The 16,165-nt window shown below is 47.4% G+C and overlaps 7 protein-coding genes across 7 annotated transcripts; 3 read left to right on the forward strand and 4 right to left on the reverse strand.

The window, feature by feature from the left end:
• Window positions 1-1,189: 1,189 nt before the first annotated feature.
• Window positions 1,190-2,547, forward strand: FMAN_09445 (uncharacterized protein; the record flags this gene model as incomplete). Its single annotated transcript, XM_041830291.1, has 6 exons — window positions 1,190-1,213; window positions 1,263-1,475; window positions 1,559-1,764; window positions 1,814-1,902; window positions 1,965-2,123; window positions 2,171-2,547. 6 exons carry the CDS (start codon window positions 1,190-1,192, stop codon window positions 2,545-2,547), a joined length of 1,068 nt encoding a protein of 355 aa, XP_041680968.1.
• An 818-nt stretch (window positions 2,548-3,365) lies between these two features.
• FMAN_09446 (uncharacterized protein) lies at window positions 3,366-6,377 on the forward strand (the record flags this gene model as incomplete). The annotated part of the gene is made up of 2 exons (XM_041830292.1): window positions 3,366-3,792; window positions 3,862-6,377. 2 exons carry the CDS (start codon window positions 3,366-3,368, stop codon window positions 6,375-6,377), a joined length of 2,943 nt encoding a protein of 980 aa, XP_041680969.1.
• A 550-nt stretch (window positions 6,378-6,927) lies between these two features.
• FMAN_09447 (uncharacterized protein) lies at window positions 6,928-8,464 on the reverse strand (the record flags this gene model as incomplete). The annotated part of the gene is made up of 2 exons (XM_041830293.1): window positions 6,928-7,653; window positions 7,712-8,464. The coding sequence occupies 2 exons, from the start codon at window positions 8,462-8,464 to the stop codon at window positions 6,928-6,930; spliced, it is 1,479 nt and encodes a 492-aa protein (XP_041680970.1).
• Window positions 8,465-9,873: 1,409 nt separating this feature from the next.
• FMAN_09448 (uncharacterized protein) lies at window positions 9,874-10,358 on the reverse strand (the record flags this gene model as incomplete). Its single annotated transcript, XM_041830294.1, has 3 exons — window positions 9,874-9,979; window positions 10,024-10,034; window positions 10,086-10,358. 3 exons carry the CDS (start codon window positions 10,356-10,358, stop codon window positions 9,874-9,876), a joined length of 390 nt encoding a protein of 129 aa, XP_041680971.1.
• A 752-nt stretch (window positions 10,359-11,110) lies between these two features.
• FMAN_09449 (uncharacterized protein) lies at window positions 11,111-13,088 on the reverse strand (the record flags this gene model as incomplete). Its single annotated transcript, XM_041830295.1, has 9 exons — window positions 11,111-11,955; window positions 12,006-12,093; window positions 12,144-12,177; window positions 12,239-12,267; window positions 12,329-12,375; window positions 12,431-12,567; window positions 12,619-12,626; window positions 12,676-12,813; window positions 12,867-13,088. The coding sequence occupies 9 exons, from the start codon at window positions 13,086-13,088 to the stop codon at window positions 11,111-11,113; spliced, it is 1,548 nt and encodes a 515-aa protein (XP_041680972.1).
• A 675-nt stretch (window positions 13,089-13,763) lies between these two features.
• FMAN_09450 (uncharacterized protein) lies at window positions 13,764-14,873 on the forward strand (the record flags this gene model as incomplete). The annotated part of the gene is made up of 2 exons (XM_041830296.1): window positions 13,764-14,659; window positions 14,708-14,873. The coding sequence occupies 2 exons, from the start codon at window positions 13,764-13,766 to the stop codon at window positions 14,871-14,873; spliced, it is 1,062 nt and encodes a 353-aa protein (XP_041680973.1).
• Window positions 14,874-15,058: 185 nt separating this feature from the next.
• FMAN_09451 (uncharacterized protein) lies at window positions 15,059-15,663 on the reverse strand (the record flags this gene model as incomplete). The annotated part of the gene is made up of 2 exons (XM_041830297.1): window positions 15,059-15,322; window positions 15,373-15,663. 2 exons carry the CDS (start codon window positions 15,661-15,663, stop codon window positions 15,059-15,061), a joined length of 555 nt encoding a protein of 184 aa, XP_041680974.1.
• Window positions 15,664-16,165: the final 502 nt, after the last annotated feature.

The raw sequence follows: 16,165 nt of genomic DNA on the forward strand, positions 1-16,165 counted from the left end.
ATGTTACTCGCAAACAGCCACACAGTCAAATTGTCAAAAAGCTGCGTCTTCCATTTCACCAAGGCGCTCGGTGCAATATGAGCCTGGCCGATTTCAAGAAACCTGCTTCAATGGTAACGATTTTGAACCAAGAAATCCCTTGCTTCTCATTGTAAAAGTTCCAGAGCTTCGAGTTACAGTTGCCACAGATACTTTTGTACCCTTTAGTAGCTGCTGAGTTGGAAGCTACAAAACAGTATCTATGGAAAGCATTGACGGCAGAATTAACGGCACAGTCCCTTGGGAAGCTCATGCGGTCATTACCGACAGTCATGACTATACATCTCAAATGCAAGGTGACGGCACACGGAATGCAAAGCACCATAAAAAAAGCTTAAATCACAGGATGGTCTTCATTTCCGGCGATAAGAGGTCATGGAAATAAATACAGCGCTAAGTACTCTCCGTAAGCCACCAGATTCCCAGTCCCTGGACTCGGAAGGCCTGGGTCAATCAGAGCGCTGTGGCTTGCGCCAGTTCAATAGAGGTGCTTGGCATCCACAAGCGGCACACTCTGTCTGAATTTGCTTGACTCGTGCGATCGACAAGTATCGTGACTGTGTGGCATTCTTTCGAGCGATCAGTGGACGGCCGGGCTTAAGGAGGTCGCATCACTGTAACTACGGCTCTGCTTTGACTTTACTGGTGCCTGAATTTCGCCCGTTGATTGCATCAAGGTATCATAGAAAGACGCTTCAATATCGGCACTTGATATGGTCCAATACTCCAGTCATCGCTTGAAGTCGCCAACCAACTCATCATTGTTATCTGCAATCAATAGTGCACGAGTTGTAGAGGTGACATGCTGTTCAAACGAAGAAGGCCGTTGTCTACGCTTTGACGCTGGTTGCTTGGCGTAATCTGCGCCCGCGGTTATAGTGGGGAATATTCGCTCGAATGCAGCTTGGGCATTCCATGATTGGGGCCGGGTAACTCTATTACTGCTTACAATGCTGGCGTGGCGTGCGCCATGATGTGCTAGCACCAGATGTCAATCAGGGTCGCTATAATAAGCGGTCGCCGTGTGCCCCTCGTTGGCTTGCCGGAGACCTTTTCCTGTTTTCTTGAGTCTCTGATGCGTGATGTGACCGTATTTTCTGCATAGTTTCCTTCTTAAGAGACCGATTCCCTTATACGGGACATCGCCAGTATGATATCCAGTAGGGCTGTTATGGTACGTATTAATGTCTCGATTTATGGTCGTAGAATACTGATCTTTTCAGGGCTTTGAGTGGTCCTTCATGACTCTCGCCTACATAGCAGTCGCTTGCCGCATTTATGTCCGCGTAGTCATGAGAAAAGCACGGTTGTTCTCCGCTGACTACTGGCTCATTGTTGGCTTGTTGTCCTGTCAGGGCTTACTGATCTGCGACACTATTACCTACTCCATGGATGCGATGAATAATTTCACAATAGACAATGTCACTATTCGAAAGGTGAGTAACTAATGCAAGTATAATCTTGATATCTCTCTGTACGTACCAGCTATCGTGCATTCTAATCCCATTTGATGACTTAGATCCGATTTGCGACAAATCATTTCTTCGACACAGGCATATACTTTCCAAAATTCAGCATCATCGCCTTCTATTTTAACCTTGTGCCGATTTCGCAACCAAAAATGCGCATTGCGCTCTATGGTCTAGCCGGCCTTACAGTCTCTTTCGCGATCATCACTTTCTTCTGTGACTGGTTCTGGTGCGGGCCTGATCCTTCGGTCAACTGGTCAGTAACAATCTGGAAAACTCTAGGGTACCGTTAACGGGATGCTTAGGGCAAAGGGAGAACAGGAATGCACATCCTTCACATCCATGACACTGATGCGGCTTCTGTGGTCTATGAACTTTATATCTGAGGTGCTGAGTAAGTCCCGATTTCCGCAACCCAGCTGAGCTTGTAAACTCCGATATCTGACACTCATTCAGATGTTGCATATCCGATCCCATTACTGGCAACCCTCAAGATGACTTCAACACGTAAAAAGATCGGACTAGCTGTTGTTTTCAGCCTGGGTGTCATTACCATCGCCGTCAGCGTTGGTAGATTCATAACCATGGTCTACGTTGACAATGCCATATCTATATGCCAGTTCTCACAACCTTTCTCAAATCTAGCTCTAACATACTCTTAGACATCTGGGCGACTGCCGAGATCTGCATCTCTGTCATAGTCGTCGCTCTGACAGCAGTTCGGCCCCTCCTGCGAAAGCTCACCAACCTGAAATCTACAACGTTACTCACGAGTCAAGATCAATCAGGTATCCCAGCCGTACCATCGAATGGGCCCCGGAAACCCGGGGCCTTTACCGGAGTATCAGGGATCTACTGGCATGCAACAGGGAAGAGTCAACATAGGTATGGCGAGGCCATGGATCCTGAATTCTCAGCTGGTAGCGAGACGGAACTGAATAACATAAATGGGAACGCACTCACAGGACATGTCATGGTCTCGAGGGAAAGTAACATTAACAACATACCTACCCAGCCAGAGTATGCTATAAAAGATTGAGCTAGCTGTACGATGGACATGGAACTATAGAGATGATAAATATACGAGTTTAGACAACAAGTCATTCCGCTCATTCTTTCCGTAGCACCAGTCTTCATAACATCACATAAAGTTGCACCATGTGCATTAGATACTAATGTTTTGAACACTTTCAAAGGAGGCCACAACCATCTGTTCGAAAGTGCATTCATATTGTTCGTCAACTTTCCGCCCGGACTCTCGCGATCAATGATATTCTGTGATTAAGCGACATGGCCCATCGAACGCTAAGAAGCAATATCTGGTAGTCAGTCGCGCCTTGGTAATAGTGAAACAGAACCAAGGAAGAAGAACAGCGAACAGACTCAAGCAACATCAGTTAAAACCGTTGCAAGTATTCCGATCTTCCTCTCTCCCAAGAGTGGCTACCTCTTTATCAACCGACTTGATCCATTCCATAGTCTCAAAAAAGGATAAGTTCTGTTACAATAAGTCTCAATTCCAGTGTTGCCATCTAAGCCAATCGGGCTATAAATCTTCCGACTGAGGCATATTGCGGCTAAAGGTTATCCCAGGGCCGAGCCTTGCGAACACCTTGTGAAAGAATTATCTCACCAACACTGGCCACCTTACCTTTGGCAAAAGCACTCACTAAAGGCCAACTAATGCATTTTTAATGTACCCAGTGCCTTCTTCCTATTGTCTACGTCTAAGTTACTAAGTTCGGTCTGCTCATTTAAGCTCTCGGCCACTTTTTTAATGCAGTCATTGTTAGCTTCGGCGCTAGATACTAAGTTAGAGACCGCTCGATCTCTTTAGCTCCACCTCCGATCATTACTATGGACCCCTTCAGCGCATTGGCCATCGCGGCTGCCGTCGTCCAATTCGCCGAGTTTGGGGGCAAAATACTGAAGAGGACTTGGGATAAATACCTGATCGTCTACAAAGGCTCAGATTCCGCTTATCACGTTGCCCAGGAAAGTTCCGATTTGACTGCGCTCACAATAGAAATTTCTGAGTTGGCGAAAGCCGTTCAAATTTATTCTGATGGGGTTGTGGCTGGGGGCTCTTTAGCGGAATCCCAGTTACTCAAGCTTTGTACGGAGTGCGAGAGCATTGAGACCGAGTTTAAACCCGTTTTAAACAGGATCGACAACCGTAAAAGGCGAACTATCGACAAAGATGATAAGCGAGCTAGGAATAAGATTCCTCGCCTTGCTCTAGCAGGTCTCTGGGATAGACACAAAATCGATCAGATGGACAATCGCCTACAGGCACTTCAAAAAAGATTATGAATTGCATCGTACTCTGTCTATGGTGAATATGATCACACAGTGGACAAAGATCAAAGCTTTGCTGACTTACGCAGGGCTGACTCAAAGAAAACAGCAAAGTGGGAATTGCATTTCACAGAAACGTTGGATACTATCCTCGGAATCTTGGCAAGAGTTGAAAAATCAACATCAGAACAGGCTGAGAGTACAAGGGACATGAAGGGTAGCAAGCGTTCTGACCCTTTAACTCTAGAGTTGGATGACATTTGTCAGACGTTAACCTCAGAAGATGCTAACTCGAGATTGCTTGCCAGTGGAGTCGACGGGAAGTTAAGAGAAGTAATTTCTTCTCTGATAAAAGCTCGCGAATCTATCTCCCTTCAAAGGGTAGGCCAGGAGATCACCGCAGCTCTAACAAGTAGTGATTCCGCTGACGCAAAGAACGTCCGGGCTGAATTAGTGCGGTTGCTCTGGAATAAGAGATGGACCTTGGATAGCTCAATGGCCATGTTTGCAACGGACCAAGTCCACGGTAAACCAGAACTTACAGATGTCGGTAGGGATATTTCTCATGGCCTCTACTTCGACTCCATGTACGATCGCGAAGATGCAGTTGCCAACAATTTCGAGGCTACGTACGAATGGATCTTCCAGCATGAACCTAAGAAATCAGATGGCAAGGTTCTCTGGTACAGCTTTCCAGAGTGGCTTGCTGAAGAGTCAAATACACCTTATTGGATAACTGGCAAGCCTGGGTCGGGAAAGTCTACCATCATGAAATTGATAGCTCGCCCTGATAGACTCAGGACCTTCCTCCAGCCCTGGGCAAAGTCATTACCAATTGTCATCACCAATTATTACGCCTGGAACTCGGGCTTAAACCTGCAAAAGGCCTGGGAAGGCCTCAAGAAGACGGTTTTGCATCAAGTCCTCAATCAATACCCGAGTGCTGCGCCCAGAATTGCACCGAGACGTTGGGCTTTGTTCCAGGCACTTCGAGGAATGGTAGACTTCCCCGATTGGGAAGAATGGGAGATCGATGAGTCTTTCCAGGCCCTCATGAATGAGTGTGGAGTTTCAATGGCGATGGCTCTTTTTGTCGATGGCCTCGATGAGTTTGAGATACCCCCAGCCACGGTTGTTTCAAATATACGCTCCATGGCCAATGACGCTGCTCAAGGCATCAAGGTCTGTGTTGCAAGCCGGCCGTGGACGGAATTTGAAGATGCTTTCAACGATGGACCCATGCTTCAGATGCACCTTCTGACTGAGGATGACATGATGACATTTGTAACGAACAGTTTTCAACAGAACAGAGGGTATATCGAGCTGAAAAATGTTTACCCTCGTCAAATTGCCAAGCTCACTGACGATGTAGTGCAAAAGGCAGACGGGGTGTTCCTATGGGTATCTTTCGTAGTCATGGAGCTCATCGATCTCTTTACGGCAGGCGACAGTATGGCCCAGCTCCAAGAAACACTGGAGAAGCTTCCAACGAATCTGTCTTCGCTCTTTGATGCTATATGGGCCCGAGTACCCCACCGTCACCTACCTGATGCCTGTGCCATGATTCGACTGGCAAGGAGTGCATATGGACCCTTACCGTGGCTTTTGATGTGGCTCGCTGACGAGTCTCGATCTATAGAAGTCGACCCAAGCGCCATGTCTCCAGAAGTGAAATACCACGCCAAAAGAGGACTCAAGCGTAGACTTGCTACGCGTACTCGAGGCATATTGGAACTCAGTGGGGCCGCCCAAGAAGTCGTCAACTTTGCTCATCGTACGACGAGGGACTGGGTAAAACAAGCGCACATATGGGAGGAGCTATGTGCTTCGTGCGAAAGCAATTTCGAGCCACATCTAGTCTTGCTGCAAGCCGAAACTCTATTGATGTTTGACAGTGAAACCACTTCGGACTATCCACCAAGTCACTTCTGGCTAGCTATCATGAGAGCCTTATGGTACGCTAGCCAGTTCTCGGCTCGTAGCTCGCAAGACAAGTTGGGGGCTCTGATTCAAACACTAGACACATTGGATAGGGCTGCTTCGGAGGCTTTTTGGAGGGCTCAAGGCGCATGGCCGACAGTCTACCAACTCCAAGGTCCAGATATACACTGGTCATCAGTCCAAGACGTGTTTGACCACAGAAGAGGACTTCCCAACACATTCCTGGGCCTGGCGGCTCAATTCTCCATCCTTCCCTACTTGGAATCTAGACTACATACGAGGAGGAGCTTTCTCCAACAATGGAATTCGAAGGACGGGATAGGTCTCTTAGAGAATGCAGTTTTTGGCTACAAGTACTACATGGCGGAGAACTTCGACCCCCCTAATGGATTACCAACCATCAATCGCAATCAAAGGTTGGCTGCAGTTCAGTTCCTGCTGGATCGTGGTCTCCGACAAGCGAAAGGGCATTCTAGGCACCACCAAGTTTCCATTCGCGATGAACTAAGGTGCCTGGCAGGTGAAGAAGGTCAAGATAGCACTTATTACTCGGAGGTGATCAGGTGCCTAGACTCTGCAAGCCTGTTGCAGTCTACTTTTCGGCGTTTTAAATCAGTCCTCCATAAATAAGTGTATGGACTGCTATTATTATAATGAGATCAAATGGCTTGCGTTTGCATCCCTCAGCTGCAAAAAGGTCTAGCTACAGGATCTACCTCAATTTGGCGCTACGTTTGTTCCTAAATGGCGGATATTACATTGACCCAAAGCGTCGGAAGGATTCACTATTTCTTCTTCAAGACCCTTCTGCCCTTGCGTTTTCCCACTCAATGTCTCACATTCATTGTTCGAATTCATTCCCCTTGTCGCCATTGGTTGATGATGAATGATTATGATGTCTCGACGGGATAGATTCAGCCAAGACACTGGAAAGTCCCTATGAACTGAAGCCTTTGCGAGGTAATATGTTTATAGCCTCAACAAAGATAGTTCTACGATTCTAAACATGACAATAAACAACCATTGTACTCATCACGCGCACAACAAATGCTGAAAAGGGAGATTAATCAAGTCTATGATTAATTGGTCTTTCGCTGCGGACAGCGAGTCCGGTGCCTTCCGCACTGCACAAACAAGGGTGTACAAATAATCACGAGGCCTCTGAGAAATGCTCTGCTCATCATAGCGTAAGAGAGTTGAAGGTGTTCTTCTCTTCCCATTCCTGAAGTTTTCTCTCCACCTGTGCAACACTTCGATGCCAATGTCCGCCGGACTCCTCAATATGGTGCAGAGCGGCAAATAGTAATCTTGATGATGCAACAATGCCGTTAATGCTATCGCGATCACCACCGTTCACCAGCTCGCGATGAAACGCTTTCAAGGCCATGGTAAGCGGCCAAGCAATGAAAATGGCTTGCAGCATTATAATGTCGTTTTCTGCCTTCCCAGGCGAGGGGAGGTTTAGACGCACTGCAGTTGATACCTGAAAAGCCGCTGCCGTGGCACGACGTTGACTCTCCGCTGTCATCAATAGCGGCAGACCTTGCTCTTCGCTACGAGTGATAGCCGACTCATGGGAAAAGATCTCCGTTGCTCGCAAGTTCAGATACAGGCTGAAGGCGACGGGGTCTTCTCGGATAGATGCAGCGTTGAGGTGACGTTTCAGCATTCCGAAAAGCACGTCTGTCTTCTTCACAAGATCGCAGTAGCCATCCCAGAAGCTCTCTGAAGTCCGCTTTTGTCCATGTTCAAAACAGCGCAGTGCCAGCTCTACCATTAGGACGCAACCTGTATAGGATGAGATTTCGGTGCTGGGTTTTAAATCTATATCTGAGAGATAGGGCATCTTGAGCGGGACTAGGTCGGATCTTAGCAAGCCTGGTGATGGGAGATTGATGTAAAATTCCTAGATAGTTTAAGTTTCGCGTCGAGGCTCGCCAACAAAGTTGATAGGGTTATCTGACCTTTATGTCGCCAAGCATGCTTTGCCATCCGGTGCGTGTCTTGACGTAACTGAGCAATATGTACAAAGCCCAGAAGGTCCTTCTTCGTTCCTCTAGAAGAACCTGATCAGTCGTTTCAGGCAGGCTCAGGCCAGACTCATCATGAATTTGAGAGTCTGGAAGTCCATCGCTTTTATCTCCTCTATCCATGTAGGGCAGCCCAAGCAGCCTGGATAGCATCACTGCACGTCCCAGTGTCATCCAGCTCCTCTCGAGCTTCCCAGCCATAGCCTCATGTTTCCCAATAAAGAGAAGGGCCTGCAACAAATTGAGGTCGTTCAGCTGGCCATCTCTTTCACACCTCTCTGCATAATTCCTTGCTAATACATAGCAAGCAGACTCTTTGTTCTGGAAAGTGGATGAGTGAGCGCATCCAGCAAGTGCAACTGCGTAAATAAGTGCGCTTATGGCAAGACCGCCTCCCATAGATTCTACCGCAAAGCGATCTTGGTTCAAGAAGGGAAAGGAGAAGTAAATGGATTCAAAGTAGTACTTGTGCAGTGTATTTAGTTCCGCGTGCGATATTTCCTCCTCGGTGCCGCCGTGAGCGAGAGACCGTGGCGATAGGCGAGTGAGTAGTATGTTGTCCAGTGGTTCCAGGGCTGTAAGCGGGTTGCACCAGTCGAAGGTCATGTTGGAGTCAGCTCCTGGATTGAACAGGTCAATATCTAGCATGGGTGACCTGTTAGTCGGTAGATCGATAGCCGTGCCCATGTTTCGGTGGCTGTCTAAGTATATGGGGTTACGGCCAGTCGACGGATCTGCAGATCCGGGGACACTGGAGACACGGGATGATGCTGTAGTCGCGAGATGATACTGGGTGTTGGTATCTGGTGTGATAGAGCCAAGGGCATCAGGCCAACGTGATGGCAAGACGGGCGCAGCAGTGGTCGAGGGGGTTTGTGAATGTGAGGTCATAGAACCTGTCCTTGTTCGCGGGGTCTCAAGAGCGAGCTGAGCTTCGGTCTTGGCCAATCGCTCCTGGAGCTCCTGCAGCTGTTCATCGCGAGTACGACGCTGAGAAATCGGGCTGTACCCGCAAGGTTGATTGAGCCGGTCGCATCGTCTTTGCGGGACATCGGCCAAAGCGTCAGCTCCACATCCCCATTACGTACGTATGTACAGGCACCTTTGTTCCAGTGGACAAGATACATTGATGCAACAGACTGACTGGGCTGGGCTTGCATGGCACGGTATGGGCTGGGATGGGATGGGATGGACAGAACTAACCTGCATTTTGGCAAAGCCCTGTCACACCGGACCTTTCGCTCTCTGCTCGTCGAACCGAGTCGTCAGTTCGACTGTCGAAAAACATGCACAGTGCATATAGACACGAGAACGGGCCTGTCATGACTTGCCTGCAAATATCGCATGCGTGACGCGCCGTAAGAGGAGAACCGCCAGATGAGGATGGCCTGATCATCACATATGATCTATCTGTTTGAGGAACGCGGACAAACTGGGTCAATACGCGCATCTGGGTCAAGCAGCCATATCATCAGTGAGAATGACTGGTGAGGGGAAACGCAAGATAAACCAGATCGCGACATGCAACAAAGAAACAGGGACCAACATGAAGATGAAAAGAGCAATTTGCAGACCTCAACCCTTATCGATACCTACTGCAGGGGCCGTGCGCGCCGTCTGTCTTGGCTTTATGCTTATTTTTCCTCCGTCACAGCAAAACTCCGTTTATAAGCGACATCAATAAAAACAGCTAAAGATAAATGTTGGTATGAAAGCTGAGCTCGGCCCGCTGAACATGCGAAAGTCTCTCCGTTAGGATCAAGATGTTTGGGAAAATAGCGTGGATCTCAAATCAAAGAATTTGTACATCGCAAGACATAAAACTTGTACTGACCACTCCCTCATTTACGCGTACATAGAGGGAAAACTGATAGTCTCGGTGAATTTCACCGGCAATACATAATTCATTCACCTCCAAAAAAATAATTATCAAAATGAAGCCTTGTCTATAGGATTCGTTTATTGAAACAAAACGTATCGCTGGGATATATTCCAAAAGGGATAAATTTCTCCCGTGTCGCGTTTCCCAGAACCGCTTCATGAAGAGATCCAAGCCGGTCACGAGATCTGTTCAAGGCTCGTGCAAATATCTGCTTTCAGTTGAACGAGAAATATCCATTGACCGTGTACAGCTGACCATTGGCCTCCCATGATCCACTTAGCTGCTTAGAGCCACCCTTGGGGCACTGATTGATGATGTCCCTAGAAGAATTAGATAAGTCAGATGTAAATATCGGGTCACATACTCTGTAGCGTCCTGTCACAGCACCAATTAGCATAGTCTACCATGTAAGGTTGGAATACCTACCCAGCAGTCCTTGAAACCCTTCTTACCACCAGTGTTCTTGCGCTTGATCTCAACATTCAGGATAGTGTCAACACCAAGACCCTTGACGGTAAAAGATCCGGAGGTGGTGCAAGCTTCTTGGTAAGTACAGCCGGAGTTACTGCACATTCTCTCACGAGCATCCCAGTAAGCTGTGATGAACCTTCCTACGTCCTTGTTACCGTTGCCGAAACAGTCTGCAGCCAGGGCCGAGGTGGCGAAGACTGTGAGGGCGTAGAGGTTGATGAGCTGCATTGTGTAGGAATCTGTGGGGGCTTTGAAGTTGAGTCTTGAGAGGCTTGAGTTCATGTGAGATGACGGTATATTCAGATGGTTTTATAATAGAGGAAATATGGTAGATCGGGTTGTCGGTGAAGGAACTTCATATCCTTTCCACCAATACGAGTTTTCACTGCATGCTCGAGCATATTCGACGATGCATTTCTTCCGCACCATCCCTTTTGAGAAAGAGGTATTTTCTTTTTCCCCCGTCGACTGCTCTAGAATAGCTTAAGCGATGCCAACTGGGTGGACTCTTTGGCCACTGTTACTGTTTGGTCGGCCGCTTCGTCGATAGTCGCACCCTATTGGCTTCTTTTCACTAATCCCATTCGCTATCAATATAGGTCCACTCTGACAAAGCAGTTATTGTTGCGAATGGAGCCCAATAAAAGGCCATGTAAGCTGTTAGTAATGTTCTGCGTTGTGTTATCTTGCATATGGCCACTGCTGAGCCTCACTCATACTTCAATATTCGTCTGCAATGATATCCAAACTGACTATGCACGTGGACCTCTGTTGCTACCTGCACAAATTTGAGATTAACTCTTTGCTTAAGGTTAAATTAGTAAGTATTTTTCAACAACATAGTACCATTTCGGCTTATTGTAATCTTCTCGGCACTCGATACTGGAACAAGACCAGACTCTTAAGCGGAAGATTGTGAATGGTTACTCTTTGTTGAGCACGCATTCAGAGTAATCTATCGTGTTCCTAGGTGATGCGTCCTAAATGACATATGGCTTATCATCCTTGAAAATCAACCCAGGCTTTCTCTCGGCCAAATCCAGGACCATTTCGGCAAAATAGCTATTGGCCCAAGCAAACCACGGTCGTGTAAAAACAGAGGAGTTGTAAATATTCACACTCTCATGGATCAACCCTAGACCTGCAGTATTCTCCATGATCATATTGAGTCGCTCAGTGATCTCATCGTCATCATCTGTTCCATAGATAGCTGAGACATGTGCCATAGGCCATGGGTTAGTAGCATTCGCGTGCGGTCCACCAATTCCACCGAACTTCTTTCCAACGGCGTAATAAGGGTTAGCTCGCGAGAAAAGAGCAGACTTGGTCTTCTTGTATGTAGGATCGTCGCGCTTGAGGAAGCCTAGATATGGCAGGGATACGAGGCTAGGGACGTTGGCATCATCCATAATGTACTGGCCGCCATATCCATTGGTCTCGTAAGCGAAAATACCATTCGAAGTGAGAGTATGATTCCAAACAGCTTGTCGAATTGTCTCGGCATGACCACGCAGCGTTGTAGAAAGGCTTTTTTGGCCTCCGACTTTATCCAATACGTCGGCAACGTTATCGAGCTCAACTGACATCATGGCGTTGTCGGAAGTGATGTAATTAAAGACTGATAGGTCGTCTGACGGACGATGGCTGCACGCAACGAGACCATTGGCTAGCTTGGGCTCGCCGTTTCCGCTGTTAGGCACTGGTGGTGAGAGTGATCCGGCCTGGCCAGTCCAGTTATAGTAGCTGATGTAAGACCAATCTTCGGCCCATGTGCTCTGAGATTGCTCATCGATGACTCGAAGGATCTGCTTCATAGCAGATTTGACTGTCGGATGTCAGTAAATTAGTGAAAACACAATGAATCCGCTAACTTACAATTGTCGTTGATGAAAGAAGCGTCTTTGGTATTATCATAGTATGATCGTGCGATCTTGAGGAAGCCAGCCAGAGAGTCAAGCTCGTACTGAAAGTAGTTAGCAAATGGTATGGTAGCATGTCAGGGCAGTGACATACCTTGCACTCGAATACTGTCTGATTATCGACTGGTCTGTGGACCGATGGTGTTAGTTTGAGTCCAGGGAAAACATGGGGTCTTGGGCAGAACACACGGATTGACGGTAACAAGTGTAGCATAGTCCTGTTCATCGCGTTAGTACTGCCAGATCAGTTATGATATAACATTTCCTCGGGGTTCATACATTGACTGAAGGGCTCAAGCCACTCTCGAGCGGTGGCTGGAAGGAGCCTTGGCACTCTCAATTAGCTCATAGTCTCTTGTGGTGGAACAGCATGGCACATACCGCAATACGGGTACTCGGAGATGTATCTTGCCTCAGTGTTGATGATAGCCTTGACGAGGGCCTTCAAGTTCTTGTCTTGGGGAAGAAGCTTGTACAGATGGGCAAATTGATTGCCTGTATCGCGTAGCCATTGTGCGCTTCAGTTCTTCATTAGTGGCTATCTCTTTGAAAGGGATCTGTCTGCCTACGTGATATCCTGCATGTCTGATTAGCCAATATTCTCAAGGAAAGGTCAAGAGACCTACGCCAGTCACAATGAAAGCTAGGTTCTTCTTCGCATCGAAATATTTGACCGTCGTGTCGAGCGTCGATGGGAAGGTATTCTCAAAGAGCCGCGCCAGGTCAGGGTTCTTGACGCGCTTCTTGATGTCGCTGATGACTTTCTACCATCAAGTCAGCCATGAGGGATCTCATTTCAAGGCATTTCTGTCCGCACCTCAACAGCTGGGCTCTTGAAAGTCCTGCATTCTTCACTCGGCCTCATGAAAGGCAGCTTCAACTTGCCAGACGAAAGCGGCTTGTGCGGTTTCTGCGAATAGTCGACATAATCAGGACACGAGCTCGGCGTGCGACTCTGCGGCTTATAATCCTTCCAAGTGGCTGCATCAGCGCTCTGTAGAAGAGCTATGGCACCGCTTACAACACTGAGGAATTTCATCGTGGCACTGTTCTTGATCAAATCAACGCAAAAGGAGGAGGAATTTCCCATTTTATTTGCAGAACCAAGGAACCGTTAAAGTTTATGTTCATTTCCGACGGCCCCGGAAGTTTATGCAGATCTTGTTCGGTATTGGTTTAAAATGCGGGCGAAAGTTGCATTCGACCCTGATTCTATGTAACGTTGAGACGTTGTCGGGCCTTTTGTGAACTATGAATATCGTGACGTAGTTCGCTTGATTCTTGGTTGACTTTGTGTGAAGCTATCATGATTGGCGCGCTTAATAGAGTTGAGCTCCTCTTGGTTATGAATTGAACTGCCGAATGCCCAAGCCACATATTTACGACGATAGTCGACTTGTCAAGAATCAATAAATTGAGGTAAAGCTTTTCGCTTCTAGCGAGAAATCATCACGACGTTAAAAATTCATGATTTTATGAGTTCCCGGACTTCTCGCCGATTTATGTGGATGCTTCGGCAGTCACTTATACCGAGTTCGGCGAAGTTGAGGGGTTCGGCGACAACTTTGGACCCGCGGACATCATGCGACGACTTCTTCCTCGGCATTTCCCACGATAGCTTCAAAAGTCCTAAATTACCAATATCTTGCTTGATATCTCAGCACAATTTGTTTTAATGCCCTAACTTGATCGCACCGACCGGATGATATTCATCATGGCTGACTTCACTCAATATGGACATGCAACAGCAGAATGGCTAGCCGTCAAGGATAGCAGGCCGCCTATTCCAGGCCATCTTGACCTGAAGGAGATGCAGCGCCTCACAAACATGTACCGAGAACAACTGGCCCAGAGCGAGATGGAGAAACTCAAAGACTACCCTATTCACATGAAAGATTACACCGTTACTTCAAGAGATGGCTTTCCTCTCGAGGTTCGAACCTACAGACCTGCTTCCGCCGAAGAGGGTTCTCGTCTTCCTGTCTACATCCATCTCCACGGTGGCGGTTATGTCTTTGGAAACATTCCATCTGAAGATGCTATCTGCATTCGCATCGCAGTAATGACCAACGTCACAGTCGTCAATCTCAACTATCGTCATGCCCCGGATTATGCTTATCCCACAGCATGGGAAGACGTCGTCGACGCATTTCACTGGGTTCATGATCACATTGATGAACTTCTCGGAGTTCCGAGCCAGGTCGTTGTCGGTGGAATCTCAGCTGGTGCCCAACTAGCAGCCTCCTTGACGCTTCGTCAGAACATCGCTCCCGATGCTCTTTCACGACCGAAGCTCGCTGGTCAGGTGTTGATGATTCCTGCTCTTGTTCATCCTGATTGCTACGCACCTATCATGGAGCAGATGAGGGAACCTTCTTTGTCTTCATATGTTCAGAATGCGGACGCTCCGATGATCAATAACGCGGCACTCGACAAGTTCACTGGGCTGTTGAAGGTTCAAAATCCGGATCCTAAAGACGTTCGCTTGAATATTGGACTTGCGACTGTGGAGCAGCTCAAGAACATGCCGTCTTCGACGCTGGGTATTTGTGGCTTGGATCCCTTGAGAGATGAAGCTCTTTTCTATGGGCAAAAGCTTGTTGAGGCAGGGTAAGTCGTGAAAAAAGCGATCCCATTATCGATTCTAACCGATTACAGGACACCCACGGACGTACATGTTTTCAATGGTCTACCTCACGGTTTCCGCCGCTTCGGAGACCAATTGGCTGAGAGCAAGAGATGGGACAAGGTCATGGAGGATGGAATCAAGTGGGCGCTCTCGAAGCCCGAGCCTTCTGGAAAGTTTGAGATCAAGCTAGAGTGAATATGCAGAATACGTGCGCGAATAACATATCATATGGCATATACATAGAATTTGACGATTTTGTCTATCTGTATGAAGTATGCGTTTTCGTTTTGGGACTGTACGAGCAAGGTATTAACTAAGTCCGATATCCCGTCCTTCTTCTCGCCTCTATTTCGTGAGCACTATCATCTCTTGTCCATGTTCTATTGAAAGGTTCGGCCATGCTCCGTGACAGCGTTCTGGTTATCCACCATGATATAATCGAAACCAACAATCATCCTCATAGAGGAATGATCAATGAAGTTGTTCTCATCAGGAGTAATCACATCTCTGTAGAACGGATCAGATCCCATAGCCTGGAACGTCTCCATAGTTGGAACCCAGAATTCCGCAGCACCATCGAACTCAAGGACTGGAGCTGCGCCGGGGACGCGAAGAAGGTCTCGAAGTTCAGGAGTAGAGTGGTACTAACGAAGGAATTAGCTTGTGTAAGCAGTTGAAGCTTCAAGTTGCTCACCTGCGAGTATTTGTAAACCCCAAACCTCAAGTGAAAATCTCCAGCAGTCTTGGTATGGTTGTTGGCCCAGTACGCGTTGAACTGCTCAGGCGTGATGCCTTCCTTTCGGTTGTAGAAGAGTTTGATGTGATACACTCGTTCGAGATTCTTGGTACATGTCGGTTTGTAAGTGAAGGGGCAGCATTCGGTGGATGAGGCTGGTTCAAGAGTAGAGACTGTGCGGGTTTGGGGTATGCTTGATGCAGCTGCTGACAGAGGGAGAAGAAGCAACAAAAAATTAAAGACTTTCATCTTGAATAGCGATATTGTCAAGTAAAGTAATTCTATGAGGACTCAGAGTGCGTAGAGTAATGAGCTCAAGATGTCCTCCTATCAAGGCAATATATATCCCTCTTCCCAGTCTTGGCAATCCCAATGACGCGGCCTCAACATCGTCAATCTTGGCTACATCCCTGACTTGCCTTCTTCTTTCGGAAGACCTTTTTTCCAAATACCACAGAATTTTCAAATTCTTCACAATCATCAGCACTAAAGATCATCATCTCGCGAGTTGTCGCGCAGCGAAAAGCGAGACAGCGAGAGCGAATAGGAAGACGCGGCGTAAGCAGACATACCAAATTGGGCATGATCCGCAACGGACTCGTGCATAATATGACCTGTGAGATAAGATTATTAACATTCGGAAGCCGAGTTTCTTCGGGCAGATTTATTCGTATTTGAAATAATATGGAGTGCGTGTTAAGATAAGGTGGCCTTGGCAGGAGATGATACATGAGAGGAGACGTAATAGACG

The sequence above is a fragment of the Fusarium mangiferae genome (assembly GCF_900044065.1).
Source record: "Fusarium mangiferae strain MRC7560 genome assembly, contig: FMAN_scaffold004, whole genome shotgun sequence".
Taxonomy (NCBI): Eukaryota; Fungi; Ascomycota; class Sordariomycetes; order Hypocreales; family Nectriaceae; genus Fusarium; species Fusarium mangiferae.